Consider the following 16,956-nt stretch of genomic DNA (forward strand, 5'->3'; position numbering starts at 1 on the left):
TTTTTGTTTTGTAGTACACCTTAGAAAAATATCACATTCTTACTTCGTTCGTTCGAGAGACATTTTTATGTGTTTTCTTTTTTTTTTTCTTAGTTTTGTTTTCTTAATTTTTTTTGTTTGATTTTTGGTTTGCTTTACATTTTATTTATTTTGCTATTTCGATTTTGTATGTATTTTAAAGTTCTATTTACACATATTTAGGTTTCCATTTTTTTGTTTGCACGACTAAAATATATAAAATTTAAAAAATATTTGATTGAGGTCATTTCAGAATTATTGCTAAGTATTTCCTCCCATTTTCCCTCTCGCCGCTCCAGCTGCATTTTTTAACCACTCGAATTTGATCTAAAATTGTTTTGTTTTTATTTTAGTTTCGTATAATTTGTAGACACCAATTTTTGTTTTTTTTTATGCATGTATACATATAAAAAAAAATTGTTTGAAACATTATTCCCCTTACATTCACACGACACTCCTAAGACCTAGGTAAACCCCTATAAATATGTTTTTTTGAAGAGACACACGACAGCTAATGTTTAGAGCTTAGGTGAGAGAAGAGACTTTGAGAGAGTAGGAGAAACAAATACAATATATGTTACTTTGTTTTTTGGTTTTATAGTTTGTAAGTTTTTTTAGTTTACTTTTACGTTAGTTTGCTCACAACATCAACAATGAAATATTTGACTTTATAGATTTTGTTTTTGTTTGTTTGAGGGACTTCTCTTGTTTTTTGGTATTCTGTAAAAATCTCAAAAAGACGCCTAACACCGAAAAATATATTGCATGTACTACATTTTATGTTTATTATGCTTCTGCTTCATATTTTGTTTTCTTTGCTATGTTTTTTTACTTCTTTTTTGACTTTTTTGACTTTTTTGTATATTTTTTGTGTTGTTTTTGAGATGGTTTCCATTTTAATGTATTTACATACATGAGTTAGTTGCTGTTAACAATTTATTTTGATTTTAGACAAGTTAAAATTGTTCCTTAACCAAACACAAAATCAATTGGGCAACCTAATCCGATTGACTTAAATGATTTGGACTACATTATATAGATCATTTTCATATTGTTTATGTTTCTATTTAGATTTTGTTTTCGTTCTCGTTTTGCTTTTTTTTTTTTGCAAGTGAAACCTCGAAATTGTCTTAATTTCATGAAATCGTAGTTTTATTTTTGTTAATTGTATTATATTTTTTTGTTGGGTTTTTAAAACTCTCATGTATTTGCTAAATGATTCAGGGACACTCTTACTCCCGGACAGTGACTAATAATATTTAATAGTAAGAAAATAAGCAACTTAAGAAAGTGAAAAGGTAGAAAATTAAGTTGTTTCAAGTTTTTAAAATATATTTTAAACATATTTATTAATAGTTTTAATTAGGGGAATGCCACTTTTTGGGAGGACATTGAGTGTCCCTCTCTGGTGGTGTGTGTATGTATGTACGTGTGGGAGTGGAATACCATTAGTTTGTTGTTGTTCTTTTATATATATATATATTATATATATATTTATATATGCTAGTATATCATTTTCCATTTTGGGTTGAGTTGCTTCCATTTATTAGTCAAATGAACAACATTTATAATTATTTTGTTGGGTTTTTGTGGATTCGTTTTTCTTTTTGTTTGGTTTCAAAATATTTGCACGTCGTGTATATAATATGATGTATGTATATAATGTATATATATCTATTTATATAAGTAATAGACACCGAAAACCACATGTACATTTATGTATCTGTATATAGATATAATATTTGGGTTCCATTTTGTTTTTAGCCTTGCCACGCCTCTCGTTTCTCGTTTCTCGCCACTCGTTACTCCTAACTCGCTACTCGTCGCTTTGCTTAACTCGCACTCTTGCTCTCTTGTTGTTGGGCTCTAACTCTAGGTATATCAATAAATATTGTATTTAAAAATGCATTCGATTTGTAATGCCAAAAGTTTTTCGTTGTTGGATTTTGTAATGTAATTTTCGGTTACACGTATTTTCCTGCATTTGTTGACAATGCCTTAAAAAAACTGCCCTACTTGGTAAATTTGTAATATATATATATATATATATAGATATATACATATATATATATATATATGTATGTATATGCATGTATATGCGAAATAAGAGTCTTGAATCCCTCCAATAATTTTTCTTTTTTGGCTTAAAATCAATTTTCCTCGCTCAGCACATTCACGAAAAAAATACAAGAAAAAAAGTACAGTGTCCCCTTAACCTTATTTCGCCTTAATTTTGATGGTGATTATTTTGTCGTTAATTACTGTTTTTGGTTTTTTTTTTATCAACATTTACTTGCACACACACCTAAGAAAAAATTACATTAATTTTAGGGCTTTGTTTTTTTGTTTTTCTCATTAATTTCGTAATATTGCTTTCCTTTTTTTGGGGGTTCCTTAATAACATTAAACTTGTGTCGTATCTTACCGAAATGGAGTTTCTAGAGTTACATTTTTCCGTTTTCTGTTTTTCTATTTTCCGCTTTTCTCCTCATGTCTTACCACTTAGTTTCCTAAAATTCTTTTAAGGCGCATTTTCAACTATGAACTAAAGGAAAAAATGGGTGTAATAATGAATGAGTTGCTTACTTTTTTTTGTGAAAATCGACGGATGGTTTCGGATCGACGGATGTGTGCCCAGGGTTGGTCATGAAAATAATAAGAGTTTGTGGCAAAAAAACTTTATTAATAAATACTATTAAATAATAATTCCAAAAATAATAAGTGTGGCCAAAAAAATTGATAGTATTAATTATTAACTGTAATAATTATAATAATAATAATAATCGTACAAATAATTAATTCACATACACAGCTCACAGCTTGTTCTTGTTCTTTTTTACTTCTTTTAGTTAAGAGCTTGGAAAAAATTCAAAAATAAAATTTAAACGGCATGTGTGATGTTTACAAATACATTAAATTTAGAATTACAAAGATATAAATCGTCGTAAAAAAGAGAGTAACTTAAAATAGGATAAACGTATTTTTAAAAAATTTTTAGCTTTATATGTTTTGTGTTTTACAAAAGGCAGTGTTGATATTTGTTTGCAGTGTTGCATGTTGTTCAAAATAAATACAAAAAAAGAGAGGAAAAAACCATAAGAAAAGAAAACGAAATTGAGGACAATTGTTAACAATTAATAAACTAAAAACTATAACATTTCGCTAGGAGGCCCTGATCTTTTACGGTTCACATATACTGACACAGAATCGAAAATTATAAATCAAATGGTTGTTGTCTTTTCTTTATAATTAATCTTTACATCAAATATATATAGATATATATATATTTGTATATAAAATATATTAAAATAGATGTAGTTAAAGTAGTTTAGGCAAAAAGCATAATTCAAACGGTGCGGTAAATTTGTTAATCTATCACATAACACATACATATATTCCTAGATAAATATATATGTATATATATATGTAAGTATATATATATTCGCTACAATTGAACACTTAAGTTGTGAGAGAAAGTTTTCTTTTTTTTTTTTTTGGGCAGAACTGTGTTTGCTGGAGAATAAATAAATTACACAAATAATCGAAGAATAATCATTAAATAATCGAATGATGATAGATGGGCCCCAAGAACCCTGTCTGGATGGTAGATTCTCTCCCATTCTCTTCGCCTTCTCGCCTCTCTCTCTCTCTCTCTCTCTCTCTATCTCTTTCTATTTCTCCATCTCCATATCTCTCTATCTCTATCGGTATCTAACTATCTAACTATTTTCTAGCCCTCTCCGATTGGTAAAAATTAGGATTAGTTAACGCTTCGCTTTCAGCTTTCAGCTTCTATATGTTTATCATACGCTGTGACAGTGTTCTGTCTAGACTCATTTCGTTACGGGGAAATATATAAATATATATATATTTTTATATATATATATATTTGTGGGGGTTCTGTGGATCTTCTGTGGACTGCATGTGGTGGTTGTGGTGGTGGATTCTGTGTGGGCTGTTTATCGGTGTTATCTGTTATTAGTTATCGGTTATATAAGTTAGCTTTCCGTTTCACTTTAATATTTAGTTAAATTATGAGGTACTTGAAACTTTTTGGCACAGTGAAAGTTTTCATTTACTTTACTTCTACCACTTTACTTTGATTTGTTCTCGTTATTTTTCTCTTCATTTTCCACAATTTGTTTTTTTTGGTACGGCAAATATTTATCATCCCTAATTAATTAATAAAAAAAATATAAAAAAAAATAGAAAGTAAGATTTCTGCATTTTACATTTTACACTTTAATTCGATGTTCTTGGTTCAACGTTTTTTGTTTTGTTTCTTTTTGCTCCTTTCTTCTGCCTGTCTTTGTGTGTTTTTATGTAACTGAATATAAAGCATATATAGAAATCGATTAGGGGAAATCATATATGCTTTTATCTATTTTATTGTTTAATTGCACATTTCGTTACCGGGCGGACGGTGGCCACTTAGTGTGGCCAGAGTCCGAAATTCTCTATTGCTGCTTTTACTGCCAGGGTTGCCATCAGGGTTTCTTGCTATTAACTATTTTTTATGCCTGTTCAGCTTGTTTTGTTTGTTGGTTTTTTTTCTATCAGTTTTCAATTAAAACTTCTATGTTGTTTTGTTGTTGCTATGATCACAGTTAGTTTTGTGTTGTTGTAGTTGCAGTTACTGTTTGCTGTAGTTATAATTGCTATTGTTAATTGTAATTGTTAATTGTTGCTATGTTTTGATTTGCTTTGCTTTCGTATATAAATTAAACTATTGACGGTGGTAGGTAGATCCTATTTTTTGTTTTTTGTTTTTGTTTGTTTTTACACAATTATAATCCTATCGACTCTCTCTCGTCCTGAACGGAAAATTCGGAGAATAAATAATGCTTGCAGCTAGCACGAATCGGCGTTGTTTTCACGTTTTACATTTAGCATTTAGTTAAGATTTAGTTTTAGTTGGCTTATAAACAATTAACTAAAATCCCAATTAGTTTTATTGTTTGATTTCTTCGTCTTCTGTGGTAGGTAACAGAGTTAGCTCAGTTATTGCATTGATTCTGTGCAAAGTTGCAGTTGAGTTGCGTTCAATCATGTCTCGGTTTTGTACAAATTGTTGCTAGTTTAGCGTCTATAGATCGGTGTAAAATTAAATATATTTTATCTATTGTGTGTGTATATATCAACGGCAGATTTTCGATATTATATATATATATCGCTTTTCGCTTGTTTCGGTAGAAAATACAGACTATTTTGTTTATTGCATTTTGCTTTGTGGCTGCTTTGTTTTCGTGTTTCTGTTTGCTTTTTGTCTCAAAGAACCAAAATCGCATTTCGTTCTAAAAATCCCCACTTAAACATACTTGTAGAAAAAAAAAAATGTATATATATAGAGATGTATATAATTTTTGTGCTACGTTAATTGTAATTTGTAATTATAATTTGCAAATCCTTACACACACATAATTATATTTAGAGAGAGTTAGGTGTATTCTCAAAAATCTTAAACACTTTAATACCCGTGCTAATTAGTTGCCCGTCATCTCATTATTTTTTCTGTTTTTCTCTAGCTTGCACCAAAAAAAAGTTAAAAAAAAAATTACATATATATAAAAAAAAGATGCAAAAAAATATAGAAAAAACCCCCGACTATGAGGAGTTCCCTCTTCCCTTTTCTGTAATAAGATTTATACATAACTTTCTATATGCACTTCCTGTAGTCTGAGTGTATGTTTTGTGTGTGTGTATCTGGAGGCTGGAGGTGGTCCTAAAGCTGGTTCCTTATCTGCGTAGGAGCCGCCTCCTACGCGCCTCATCTCAGCGCGGCGCGTTATGGATGTGGGTGGTGAGGTGCTTGGACAGATAATCCGCCCGTGCAAAGCATTTGCCGCAGGACTCGCAATGATACGGCCTCTCGCCGGTATGAATCCTCAAATGTCGTGTGAGATCCGATTTCCCACCAAAGGCCCGACCGCAGAAGAGGCACACAAAGGGCCTCTCGCCGGTATGCTTTCGAACATGCAACTTGAGGTTCTCCTTGGAGCGCACACACTTGCCGCAGAAGGGGCAGGCAAAGCGTGAGGTGGCAGGCCTATAAATGGAGACAAATATATATATATAGTATAATGTTTCCTGATCTTCAAGAGCCATACTCACCTCTTATCCCTCTGACGCTCGGCAGCATCCACGCGCAAAAAGTTGAGTATGGAGGCCTCCTGCGGATTGAGACCCAAAAACTGCTCATTCGGTATCCGTTCGGCGTTGATCAGTGAGGTTAGGGAGCTGAGGGAACTGATTCCACCGCTTCCTCCATTGCCTGCCGAACTGGAGCCGGCACTTCCGGTTGCCGAGGAACTTCCGGCTCCGGCATTGCCGCCAGAACTACCGGCAGTGGCTGCGGCCACGGCAGCAGCAGCCGCCGCCGAGGACGAAGAGCCAGCGGCCGAGGTGGCCACCAGTGGCAGTGAGACATGGCCCAGGTGGTGCGACGGATGATGCGGCTGCTGCTGCTGCTGCTGTTGGTGATGATGATGCTGTTGCTGCTGCTGCTGGTGATGATGGTGGTGGTGGTGATGGTGGTGCGACTGCTGATGCGAATAGGAGGGATCCGTTTCCAAGTGGTGCATGCGCGACTGCAAGGCAAAAGAGATTATATTAATATTATATTCAAAATACTGATTTAATCGAGATAATCAAATATAAAATCTCACCCTCTTGTTTGTACTATGAATGCCATCGGAGCTGCTTATGTTTGGTTCGGTGGCGCTGGTGGAGGCCGAAGCCGATGAGTTGTTGTCCTGATAGAGCATTGTAATGCCCGCCGAGTCCACGGTGTTGTCCTGCTCATGCTCCTCGCCATCTGCTCCACCGCTGCCCGAGTGCTGTTCCGACTGCTCCTCCCGCTTGACATTGACCCGCAAATCTTCACCCTCGTCGGCCAGCATCGGTTCCTGGGAGCTGGTAACCACATCTTGGTCCACCGATGTCACCGAACCCGCAGCCGAGACTGAGGTGGGTGTGGCCACTGTCATGGAAATGGAAGAGGAGGCAGAGGAGGAGCCCAGGCGTCCCACTCCTACACCAACTCCCACGCCAACACCTACACTCTTCTTGCCATGCAAACGCTCTAGGGCATGGTTGAGTCGATGCTTCTTGAAGCTCTTCAGATACCGGAACTGCATCCCGCAGACATCGCAGGTGAAGAGTTTGTCCGCTGGGAGACGAGCCCGATGATTCTGCTCCTTGTGCTTGGCATAGGCACTGCGATAGCGATAGGATTGACCGCATTGCTCACAGATGAAGGGTTTCTCCTCGCCGGGACCCACATGCGGATGCTGCAAAGCGGCATGTTGCTCCAATAGCCACACATTCGGAAAGTGGGCATTGCACACGACACAACGGGTCTCCTCCTCAATGGTCTCCATGGTGGCTCCGGGGCCAGTGCTAGTGCCGGGTGCCATTATGCCAGAATTGGAACCGGTTCCTCCACCTGCTCCTCCTCCACCGCCACCGGTAGAACTAAACAGCGAGGAGCATGTGTCGGAGGGACTCTTCAACATCTGGCTAAGCTGCTGCTGACTGAGCAACGGCGGTGTGGATGAAGTGGACGAGGAGGAGCTCTTCTCCTTGCAGGCATCCGGATTACCGGCACTGGCCAGCAGCAGTTGAGTGTATTGCCTCAATCCGGTGGCATCCACGATGACACTGCCGCTTCCTAAACCGGAGGTCACACCTCCACCCAGAATGGGTGTGCGTCGTTGTCGCTGCAGAAGTTGCTCCAGTGATTCCTTGTAGAGTTGGGCACTCCGTTCACTTGGCAGCTCCACAATGGTCACCTCATCACTGTCGGCGGAGCTCCGCTTGCAACTATCCTCGCCGGAATCATTGGACATGGCCGTGCTGGTGCTGGTGGCCATCTGCTGAGGCGATGGCGAGGATTTGGCCACCTTGGCCTGCTGTTGTTGCTGGTAAAAAGCCGTGGGCGTGGGATAGCGTAGGTTAAAGGTCGCCGCTGCTGCTCCCTGCTGCTGTTTGTACTGTGCCTGTGGATCCTTCGAGGTGCCGGCTGAGGAAGAGGACAGAGAGGAGGATGACGAGGAGGAGGCTGTGGTTGCCGTTGCCGTTGCAGTGGCTGTCGGTGCTCCTGGCTGATAATCCTTGGTCAGCAGATCGCTGAGCGTGGTGAAACGATGGGGAAAGTCCTTGGGCGCTGCCAGCAGACCGCGAGTCCTGAGGAGAAGAGGAATAGTTAATATCACTTGCATATTATTTATGGATAATTATTAACAGCTGGAAAAGCCGAAAGAGAGCCTGAGAGCCATGCAGGTATCTGAGGCTCCTTTTCCTTTTGCGTTGTGAACTCACCTGAGTGCCTCCTCTGCCAGCCAGGTCTGATGATGCAGCAGGCTAAGGATTCTGGACGGATCGATGTCGAAGAGGCTCAGGCCGAGGGGCGTAAAGGGAAAGGCGAAGGGAGTGGGACAACGACTGGCGGCCATGGCGCTCATCGGTGAGCTGAAGTTCCGTAGAAGCTGCGGGGATCAGAAATGGGGCTTAGTCGGGCTTCGAGAGTCAATACAATTGGTTGCTATACAGTGCCTCTTTATGTTCTGCTTTCTTTTTATTTTTTTCTTTTTTCGGGAATATCTTTTGTTTCTGTTTTTGGGGATCAGAGATAGATCGGGTCTTAAAGCTCAAAATAAAATATTATCCCTTGGCTCTAATATTATATGGGTGATTTTTGGGGTCTGTTACTACACTGCTTTTGGAGATTATCTATAAAAAAGGTGATGGTGGTGGGGTTGGGTAGCTTATATCCTTAGGAGGGGCTCGGGGCTACGTTTTCAACTCATGCAACGCAACTGAATACTAGGCAAGCAAACACCGAAAAGCTCACACAAAAAGACATCTATATATATAGAGAGAGAGTGTATATATATGGACAAACTATCTGGCAGATGTGGCAAACGAAAATACGGAAAAGTCGAAATGAAAAGTTAATAGAGAGAAGAGAAAGAAGCGGCGGGATTAATGGATAAACATACTTACTTGGTTGTGGTTTTGGTTTTATATATATTTTAAATATATTGTTTTATTTTTTTGCTTGATTACTCTTAAAATTGATATATTATTTAGAACTAAATGGGAGTTAATGAAGAAGAAAAACTTAAGAACTTGATAAGATTTAGAAAGATATATATTTCTTTTTTAATACTTTTAAAACTGATCTAAAAACACAAAAGGAAACAATCCTCGGGAAGCCGAAGTTTATATACCAATTGATTTATAGGATCGTATCGATCATAACTAAGCTTAAAATATTTGAATTCTTTGGATCGATCGATACTTTTATATGAGAATTTCTTTGGCAAATCAAAATTTTAAGATCTCATAACTAAGCCAAAAATGAATTCATTTTAAATCTGAAATCACTCCTATGTTAGTTTTTATAAGCTTATCAAATCTGCATACAGTTTAAAAATGAAAATTTTTGAAAATTTTCAGCTTTCTTTTTTTTCAAAAAATTGAACATGTTTGAAATACATTTTTTTTTAAAGGAAATGGCTAGAAACATTTGCCTGTTGATACTGATCAAGAATCTATATGGTTTATATGATCGGAAATGCCTCCTTCACTGCGTTTTAAGCTTTTGACTAAAATTATACTTTTTCAAGGGTATATAAATTATAGAATCAAAATTGTTAAATGTGGGAAATAAAATCCGTGAAAATATATAAAAATATACAAATTTTGTATGATTTGACCATGTTAATTATCATAGTCTTTAAACGATATATATATAATATTGTTTTAATAAAAAACTTCAAATGTTGGAAATATTTTTCAATATTTTTATTTATATAGAATTTTATTTCATTTTCTTCATCTCTTTTTTGTTTTGTTTTCTGCATTTTTTTCTTTGCAGCTTCTTCAGCTACTTTCTTTCTTTCATTCTTCATTCTTTGTTTTCATTCTTTACTCTTCTTGGATTTTTTGTGTACGAGTGTGTGTGTTCGTGAGTGTCGTGTTTGTGTGTGTGTGAACAAGTTCTTCAAGTTCATTTTTAACTTCCGTTTTACATGCGCTCTTCCTGCGCACTTCCGCTTTTGTTAATTTTCTCTTTTCGCTCGACTGACTACTAGAAATGTTGTTGTTGTTAGGCATAGACTATATAGCTAGCTATATATGACTGATCCACCTGCTGCTGCTTCTGATCCTCTATAGGTTTTAATTATTTTTACCATTTTGCTTTTGCTGTCTTGATTCCCTCTCTCTCGTTAGCCCTACTACTCTTTCTACTCACATTGTCCTCGGGATTCGGATATATATGGATTGTGGAAAGAAATCAAATCTGCTTTTGGTGATGTTTAGTTCCTGCTTTTGCTTTCTGCTTTCGTATTATTTCCTGGGAGCTTTCAGAATCTTCTTTTTTGCATGACTGACCGCAATTTCGTTTTGGTTTTTATTTGTTTTTGTTATAAACTATGATATGCCTTGCTTTGCTTAAATATTTCCTCATACTTCTCTTTTTTTTTTTTTGGTTTGTAATAATTTTCATATAAATTTTGTCGAGTGTATGTGTGTGGCCTTCGGTTTTTTTGGTTTTTTTGTCTTGCCTAAAATATGTCTTAATTTTTTCTGCATGTAAGTAATTGAATTCATTTCCATTCTAAAATATTTTTCTTGATTGCTTCTATTTGTGTGTGTTTTTTTCTGGTTTTTAATTATTTTGTTTTCTTTATATTTATGTTTTTATTTTTTTGCCTTTTTTGGTGCCTGATAAGCTGCGCTCGTTAGTTTTTTTACTTGTCGAGTTTTTCTTTTTGTTTTTGTTTTTGTTTAGTAAGTTTAAATGGTTCATTATTCAGCATTGGTTCGACTCGAAAAATGAGTCGAGTGTATTGAGAGTTCTCTTGTAAGTAATTTATTCTTGCTCAGTGCTTTTGTTGTTGTTTTAGTTCACATTCCGACTACGAAAAAAAATATATAGTTAGCGTATATTTTTAACCTTCCTTTTTGCTTTGCTTTAGTAATATTTTTGTTTTCTTTTCTTTCTTTTTTTTGGGTATTTTCCATATATATTCTGTTGAGTTCCCGTCAAGCTCTCTTCAATATAAAAGTACAGTTGTGTCTGCGAACTAGTTCCAGTTCATTTGGGTGCTGCATGTATGTGTGTTTGTGTGTGAGTGTGTGAAACGATAAGGAATGTACATGAGTGAAATATGGTTTTCATATAATATTTTTTATTCGCTTTTTGTTGGTTCTTTCATTCGTATGTTTTTTTTTAAGTTTTATGTTTTTTTTTATTAGCCACAAAATATCAAAAATCTTATTGAATAATAAAAAAATAATGATAAATGATAAATGGAAACTAAATTGTATCGATTGGAACTTAAATTGCATTTAATATATAGTAGTTCTTTATACGTAATTATATAATTTGCATTATTGTAGTGTAATTTTAAGAGTCGCTCAATAAATAATTCGGGGGAATCGCTTAACTTAAGTCTAAAAATGCTTAGTGAAGAAAATGAAACTGAAGCGGAATCGAAGGGGTAATCGGTATCGATATACAGATACAAGGCTTCAACTGAAATCGATTTGCGGATTAAGATTTAGCTTTAGTTAGTTAGTTGCTGCTGCTCTTAGTGAATGCTTTTAAATTAATTATTGTATAAACCTTTCATGCTTCTGCTTTTTCTTGTTGTTCTTGTTTTTGTTGTTGTGTGTTTGTGGTGTGTGTTTACAGTTAGTTAAGAATATATATTTATATAAATTATTTATGTATCTTGTATGTCTATATTGTAGGAACATATTGACGTAATCATAACGTATTGCAGCTATTTGTTCATCCTCTTAATTCGGTTATTGTTGTTGTTTTTTTACCTTTAATTAATTATTTATTTTTTTTTGTAAACTTTTCTTGGGATTTTCTCGGTTTTTCGTTTTTCGTGTGTGTTTTCAGTTTGCCTTTTGCAACCGCCTTAACTTGCCTATTATTTTAACCCTCTCGCTAGGCAGATGTTGCTTTGCTTTTCTTTTCGGGGGAAAAACAGTTTCCAATTTTTCGAATTTTATGGGAATTTCTCGAATCTCGAATTGGAATCTGTTAACCCCGCTATTTTTAACTTAAGTGAAAATATATTTATTTATATATGTATGATTGTTACAAAAAAAAAAACGTTGTCTAGTACAAACAAACAAAAATAATAATGTTGATTAAGAATGTATATGTAAAAAAATTAATTATGAATGAGCCTCAATTGGGGGGAACTTAAAAAATGTTCTCAACCGTCGTTTACTAAAACTATTATTTTGCTACCCATTTTCTGTCAGTGTGTACGAGTGTGTCTGTGTGTATTTTCCTTTGTTTGTTTTATTTATATATTTTATTTTCAAGTGTGCTTGTATTTTATATATTATTTTTTTTGTTATATAATTATTTTGGATGCCTGGCTTGAATTTTCAATCCAAAACCAGCATTTCGTTTGAAAACAAAAACAACTACTGCAAATTATTAATTATATTCTTCTTTCTTTTTGTTTAAAAGTTTTTACTTTCTTTTTATGTATATTCTTTGAGTTTTTGCAAAATAATTATTCGGTTCGGGAAGGTTAAAAATGTATTTCTTAATCGCTTAGGTCGAAAAATGTTTCGCTTTTATTAAATATGTTTACATTTGTTGTTGTTCTGTGAAAATAGTATTACTAAAAACTAGTTTAATTTCTTGATAAATTGGTTGTTTTTCTCTCACTGTGTGTGTGTGTGTCTGTGTATGGGTTTTAGTCCTTTACCTTTTCTTTTTTTCGAGCCTAAAACTTTTCTCTCTTTCTTTTAAATTTGTTTTTTTTTTTTTGTATTTTTTGTATTTTTTTTTTGGGATATGCAAAACTACTTTGTTGTTGTTTCTACTTTGTTTTTGTTGATTTGGTTGTGTGTGTTTGTGTGTGTGGGTGAGTGTAGTATTCCTAATTCTTTTTCGCAGAGTTCCTCTAATAGTTTTTCCTGTCTTCCTTTAAAAACTAATTTCTGTTTTTATTTTTTACATGCCATAAGTACGTTTCTGTATAAATGTGTGTCTGTGTGTTATATACTAATGTATAGGTGTGTATGTATATTTAGTTATATATATATATGTATGTATATATATAGATCTCAATGCCTCCCATTGCTCGCTAAAAAAATAACTATCAAAAAAACTGCAATTTCCATTTTCTGACTTCCATTTCCCTTCACGATTTTTTTTTTACCTTTTCTTCCGCGTTTTTATAAAATATTACTTTAGTATATAATGTATATATGTATTGTATATATATATATATAGATTTTTTTTTTTGGTTTTCCATTTTTATTTGTTTATTTTTTATTCTGTTTTTTGTTTTGTTTTAAAGGGGAGTAGGCACTACAGTGTTGTTTTTTTATCTCTCTCTTTTACCTCATTTTATTTTCTGACGTTTTCTTTGCGTTTTTTTCTGGTGTTTTTTATTTTGTTTTTTTTTTTTATATTTTTGTTTACCCAAAAAATTGTTTCGGCTTTTCTGCTATAAAATAAGCCTGCCACAAAGCCTCTGCCTCTAGTAAGTATTATTAACAAATTTTTGCCTCGCTTCCTGGCTGCATTTTCAGCTCAATTTCCTCTCTGTAAATGTATGTGTGAGTTCCTCTCTCTCTGTGTGTGTGTGTGTGAGTGTGTTTGAGCTTACACCGAAAAAAATTGTTTACAACTTTTGAAGCTTTCATTTTTTTTTAGGTTTCCAATGTCCTGCTATTTGTTTACTCTATAAATAACTATATGCAAGTGTGTGTAGATATCATAATTCTTTAACTTCTTAGCTTTTCTTTTTTTTAGCGTATCAAAAAGTGTGTGTGTGTTTTTTGGTGTGTGTGTGTGTGAGTTTTGAGGGAAATGTACATTTTGGAAAGGATATTTTTTTAGTGGGGATTCAGGGGTTTTCTCCGCGTTGATAATTCTTCAAAAATTGGTTCTATTTTAGTCCTCGGACTGGGTTTAGAAACATGTTCGTTGCTGCCTCTCAAAGGGTATTTTTTTTATATATATACATGATCCTGTGGTTAGCCTTTTTTTATTCAGGATCAAGATCATTAAGTTTTGGTGCAAAATAAAATTTTGAGAGTGTTTATTTGGGTTTCACAAGGGAACTAGTTGTATTTTTGTGCTGGGTAACTAGCCTTTTAGAAAGAAGTCCTAAGTCCTGGGAAAATTTCTAGTTTCGAACTAGTTCATTTTGGTAACTGTACTTTGTATTATCCCCTGCTTTCTATATATGTAAGCCGAGAAATGCTAAGAAAATTATAATTTTCAAGATTTTTTTAAGACGAAAAAGTTATTCTCATTTTAAAATACTTAAATATGTCTTAAAAATCACAAAATCAGCAACTAGTTCCCCTAATTAACCCAAACTCGCACAGAGACTCTCACATTTACTTGAAATGTGTAATTTTATAACAAATTCTCATTGTTGGTTCTGGTTTTCTTTTCTTTTTCACTTGTTTTTATTAATTATATTTTTGTATCTATATACAGTATGTCCTCGAATTGTTAGCTTGGCACTCAAACATATTCAGTTGTTTTGTTTTGTGTTTTCTTTATCTTTTGTGTATTAGTTTGGTTGATTGGGGTTTCTTATTTCATCATTAATTAGAGCTTTGTAATATTGCTTTATGGTTGTCGTTATTGTTGGTTGTTGATTTAATACGCCGATGAAACCAATTACTAGTTATGTGTATCATTTATGTTTAGTTTATTGCGTTTTTCACTGTCTCGCTTGCTTCGCTTACAAGTCACAAGTTTCGCTTAACGAACTGAAAAAGGCATATATTTATAATATATAATATTTAAATATATTGAAAGTAGGGATTTTGTCAAGAAACAGAAACACATGCGGTATACAAAAAATATATACTACGAATACTACGAACAAACAATCTTTATATACTTTGACTACAACTCAAGTTGTGTTCCATCATCGTCTCACTTTCGTTTCGTTTCTATCCACTAGACCCTTGTAGTCTTCTCTTTATTTATTGATTTATTATGGGGTTTTTATGGGGTTTTATATCCATTTTGTAACACTGTAAAAAACATGAGGCTGAGGGGTGTAAATATCAATTGTTATTTTCTTGTTACTTAATTGTTGCTATCAACTGTATTTAACGGCCTATCGGTTTTATCGGTTCTATCGATATCAATCGTTTCACTGTGGGTACACTTAAGTTATATTTGTATTGTAGGTGATTATGTAAAATTAATGAATTCATTCATGTAGAAGAAGGCAATTCGTCAACAGGGTACATTTGTGTGTGTAGGTAGGTATGTATGTATGCATGTATGTGTTAATTAATCAATCAATCAGTCAGTTAATCATTATATACTGTAATTAGTGGCGCAAAGGGGCGGTGTGGGAACTAGTTCCACCTTGAACTTGGTTCTTCTTTGTCTGATACTATTTGTTTATATTTACAATTACAGTTGCAGGCTTATTGCTTGTGTGTTGGCAGTTCCGGGAACTAGTTCGCAGTTTTGCTGCAACTAGTTCTTCCGTTTTGCTTTGGTTTATTGTCACTTGAGAGAGAGAGAGAGAGAGGGAGAGATAGAGAGAGTGTTCTATGGTTAAATGCGGCTAGTTCTTTGTTTATTTTTTTTGTGGAACTAGTTCTTTGCCCCTTGCTGCACACTTTTCACATAATTATTATTTCTTTTTTTGGAATTATTTACCATTTCACTATGACTGTTATTTCATCTTTAAAAAAAGGCATTTATTGTGGTTGGTTTTGGGTTTGGGAAATCGGGGAGTATGAGGAGTTCCTTAAGCGAGGGTCTATTTATTGTATAAAAAACCGTTCACTTTCACTCAAAAAAAAATATTAAAAAAACAAAAAAAATAAATATATATTTATATATATTTTTGTTTATATTTCAACTATTGTTTGATTGTGTAAAAATCAGCAGTTACTGTTCTTTAGCTTCTTACTCTTTGTCATTTATAGTTTGTTGGTTTTAAAAAAATATGTTTCAATTAAAAAATATATATGTATGTATGTATGCACGTAAGTCGATTGTAAACATTCACTATTTTTTTGTTTGTTTATTTATTTTATGTACGCAATGCATCCTGTAAAGCATTAATGTTTCGGTTTATTTCTATATCAGCTTCCTGTTTTTCAACACTTTTTTGTAAATTAGATTTGTGTTTAAATATTGGTACTATTGTTTGCCTTTTGTTGTTTGTTGTAGTTTGTTGTATATATTTGGTTGTATATATATAATATATATATATATATCTAGATATATACTGATCGATATATGCATATATAAATATTGTTTGTTGCTGTTTGCTGTCTGCTGTTCATTTAGTTATTATTTTGTATTGGAAGAATCTGTGTTTACCCTGAGCACTTTTTCTGCTAGAACAAATTGAAAATGAAAAAATTAAATAAGATAAGATGGATTCAAAAATCGCAAAAAATGTCTATGCCGAAAAATGAAAACCGAAAGGAAGTTAGTCGAAAATGTTATCCTTTTTTTTAACTTTTTGTTCTTCATTTTGCCGAAACTTGCAATTTTTGTGGTTTTGTTTTATTCACTTTTGGAGTTTGAATTTTGGTTTTGTGGTAAATTTTGTTTAACTGTTTTGGTTTGTCTTTACTTTTTTCGTTTTTTTATATTTTTTATTTTATTTATAAGTAATATTCTTTTTGGGTGCCAAAGCTTTCTGTTTTCTTGGTTTTTAATCCAATCGTTTTTTTTTTGTTTTGGGAAACTGAAAAGAAAATTCTTGTTGCCTTTTGTAAAAGTTTTGTATTACAGTAAGTTGAGTATGTTTATGTTGCTAGTATGCATTGTATATAGATTCATATATAAATTCGACTTGTATGCAATTCTAGCGTAATTGTTTTTAAATATATATATATCCTTTATATATATATAATATAATATACTTCGCATCCTGATCCTTTTGTTTT

At 33.8% G+C, this 16,956-nt stretch overlaps 1 protein-coding gene across 16 annotated transcripts in view; it reads right to left on the reverse strand.

The window, feature by feature from the left end:
* Positions 1-2,680: 2,680 nt before the first annotated feature.
* Positions 2,681-16,956, reverse strand: part of mamo (maternal gene required for meiosis) — a 198,240-nt gene continuing 183,964 nt past the window's right edge. For all 16 annotated transcript variants that reach the window (XM_086835647.1, XM_086835651.1, XM_086835644.1 and 13 more), the window contains 4 exons: positions 8,338-8,504; positions 6,684-8,202; positions 6,130-6,605; positions 2,681-6,064 (listed from right to left, as the gene is read on the reverse strand). In XM_086835647.1, coding sequence (XP_086691773.1) covers positions 5,791-6,064; positions 6,130-6,605; positions 6,684-8,202; positions 8,338-8,504 — 2,436 coding nt within the window. In that variant the 3' untranslated portion in view covers positions 2,681-5,790. The remainder of the gene's footprint in view (positions 6,065-6,129; positions 6,606-6,683; positions 8,203-8,337; positions 8,505-16,956) is intronic.

This window comes from Drosophila serrata, unplaced genomic scaffold (assembly GCF_035046125.1).
Source record: "Drosophila serrata isolate PLE 108 unplaced genomic scaffold, ASM3504612v1 contig_276, whole genome shotgun sequence".
Lineage (NCBI taxonomy): Eukaryota > Metazoa > Arthropoda > Insecta > Diptera > Drosophilidae > Drosophila > Drosophila serrata.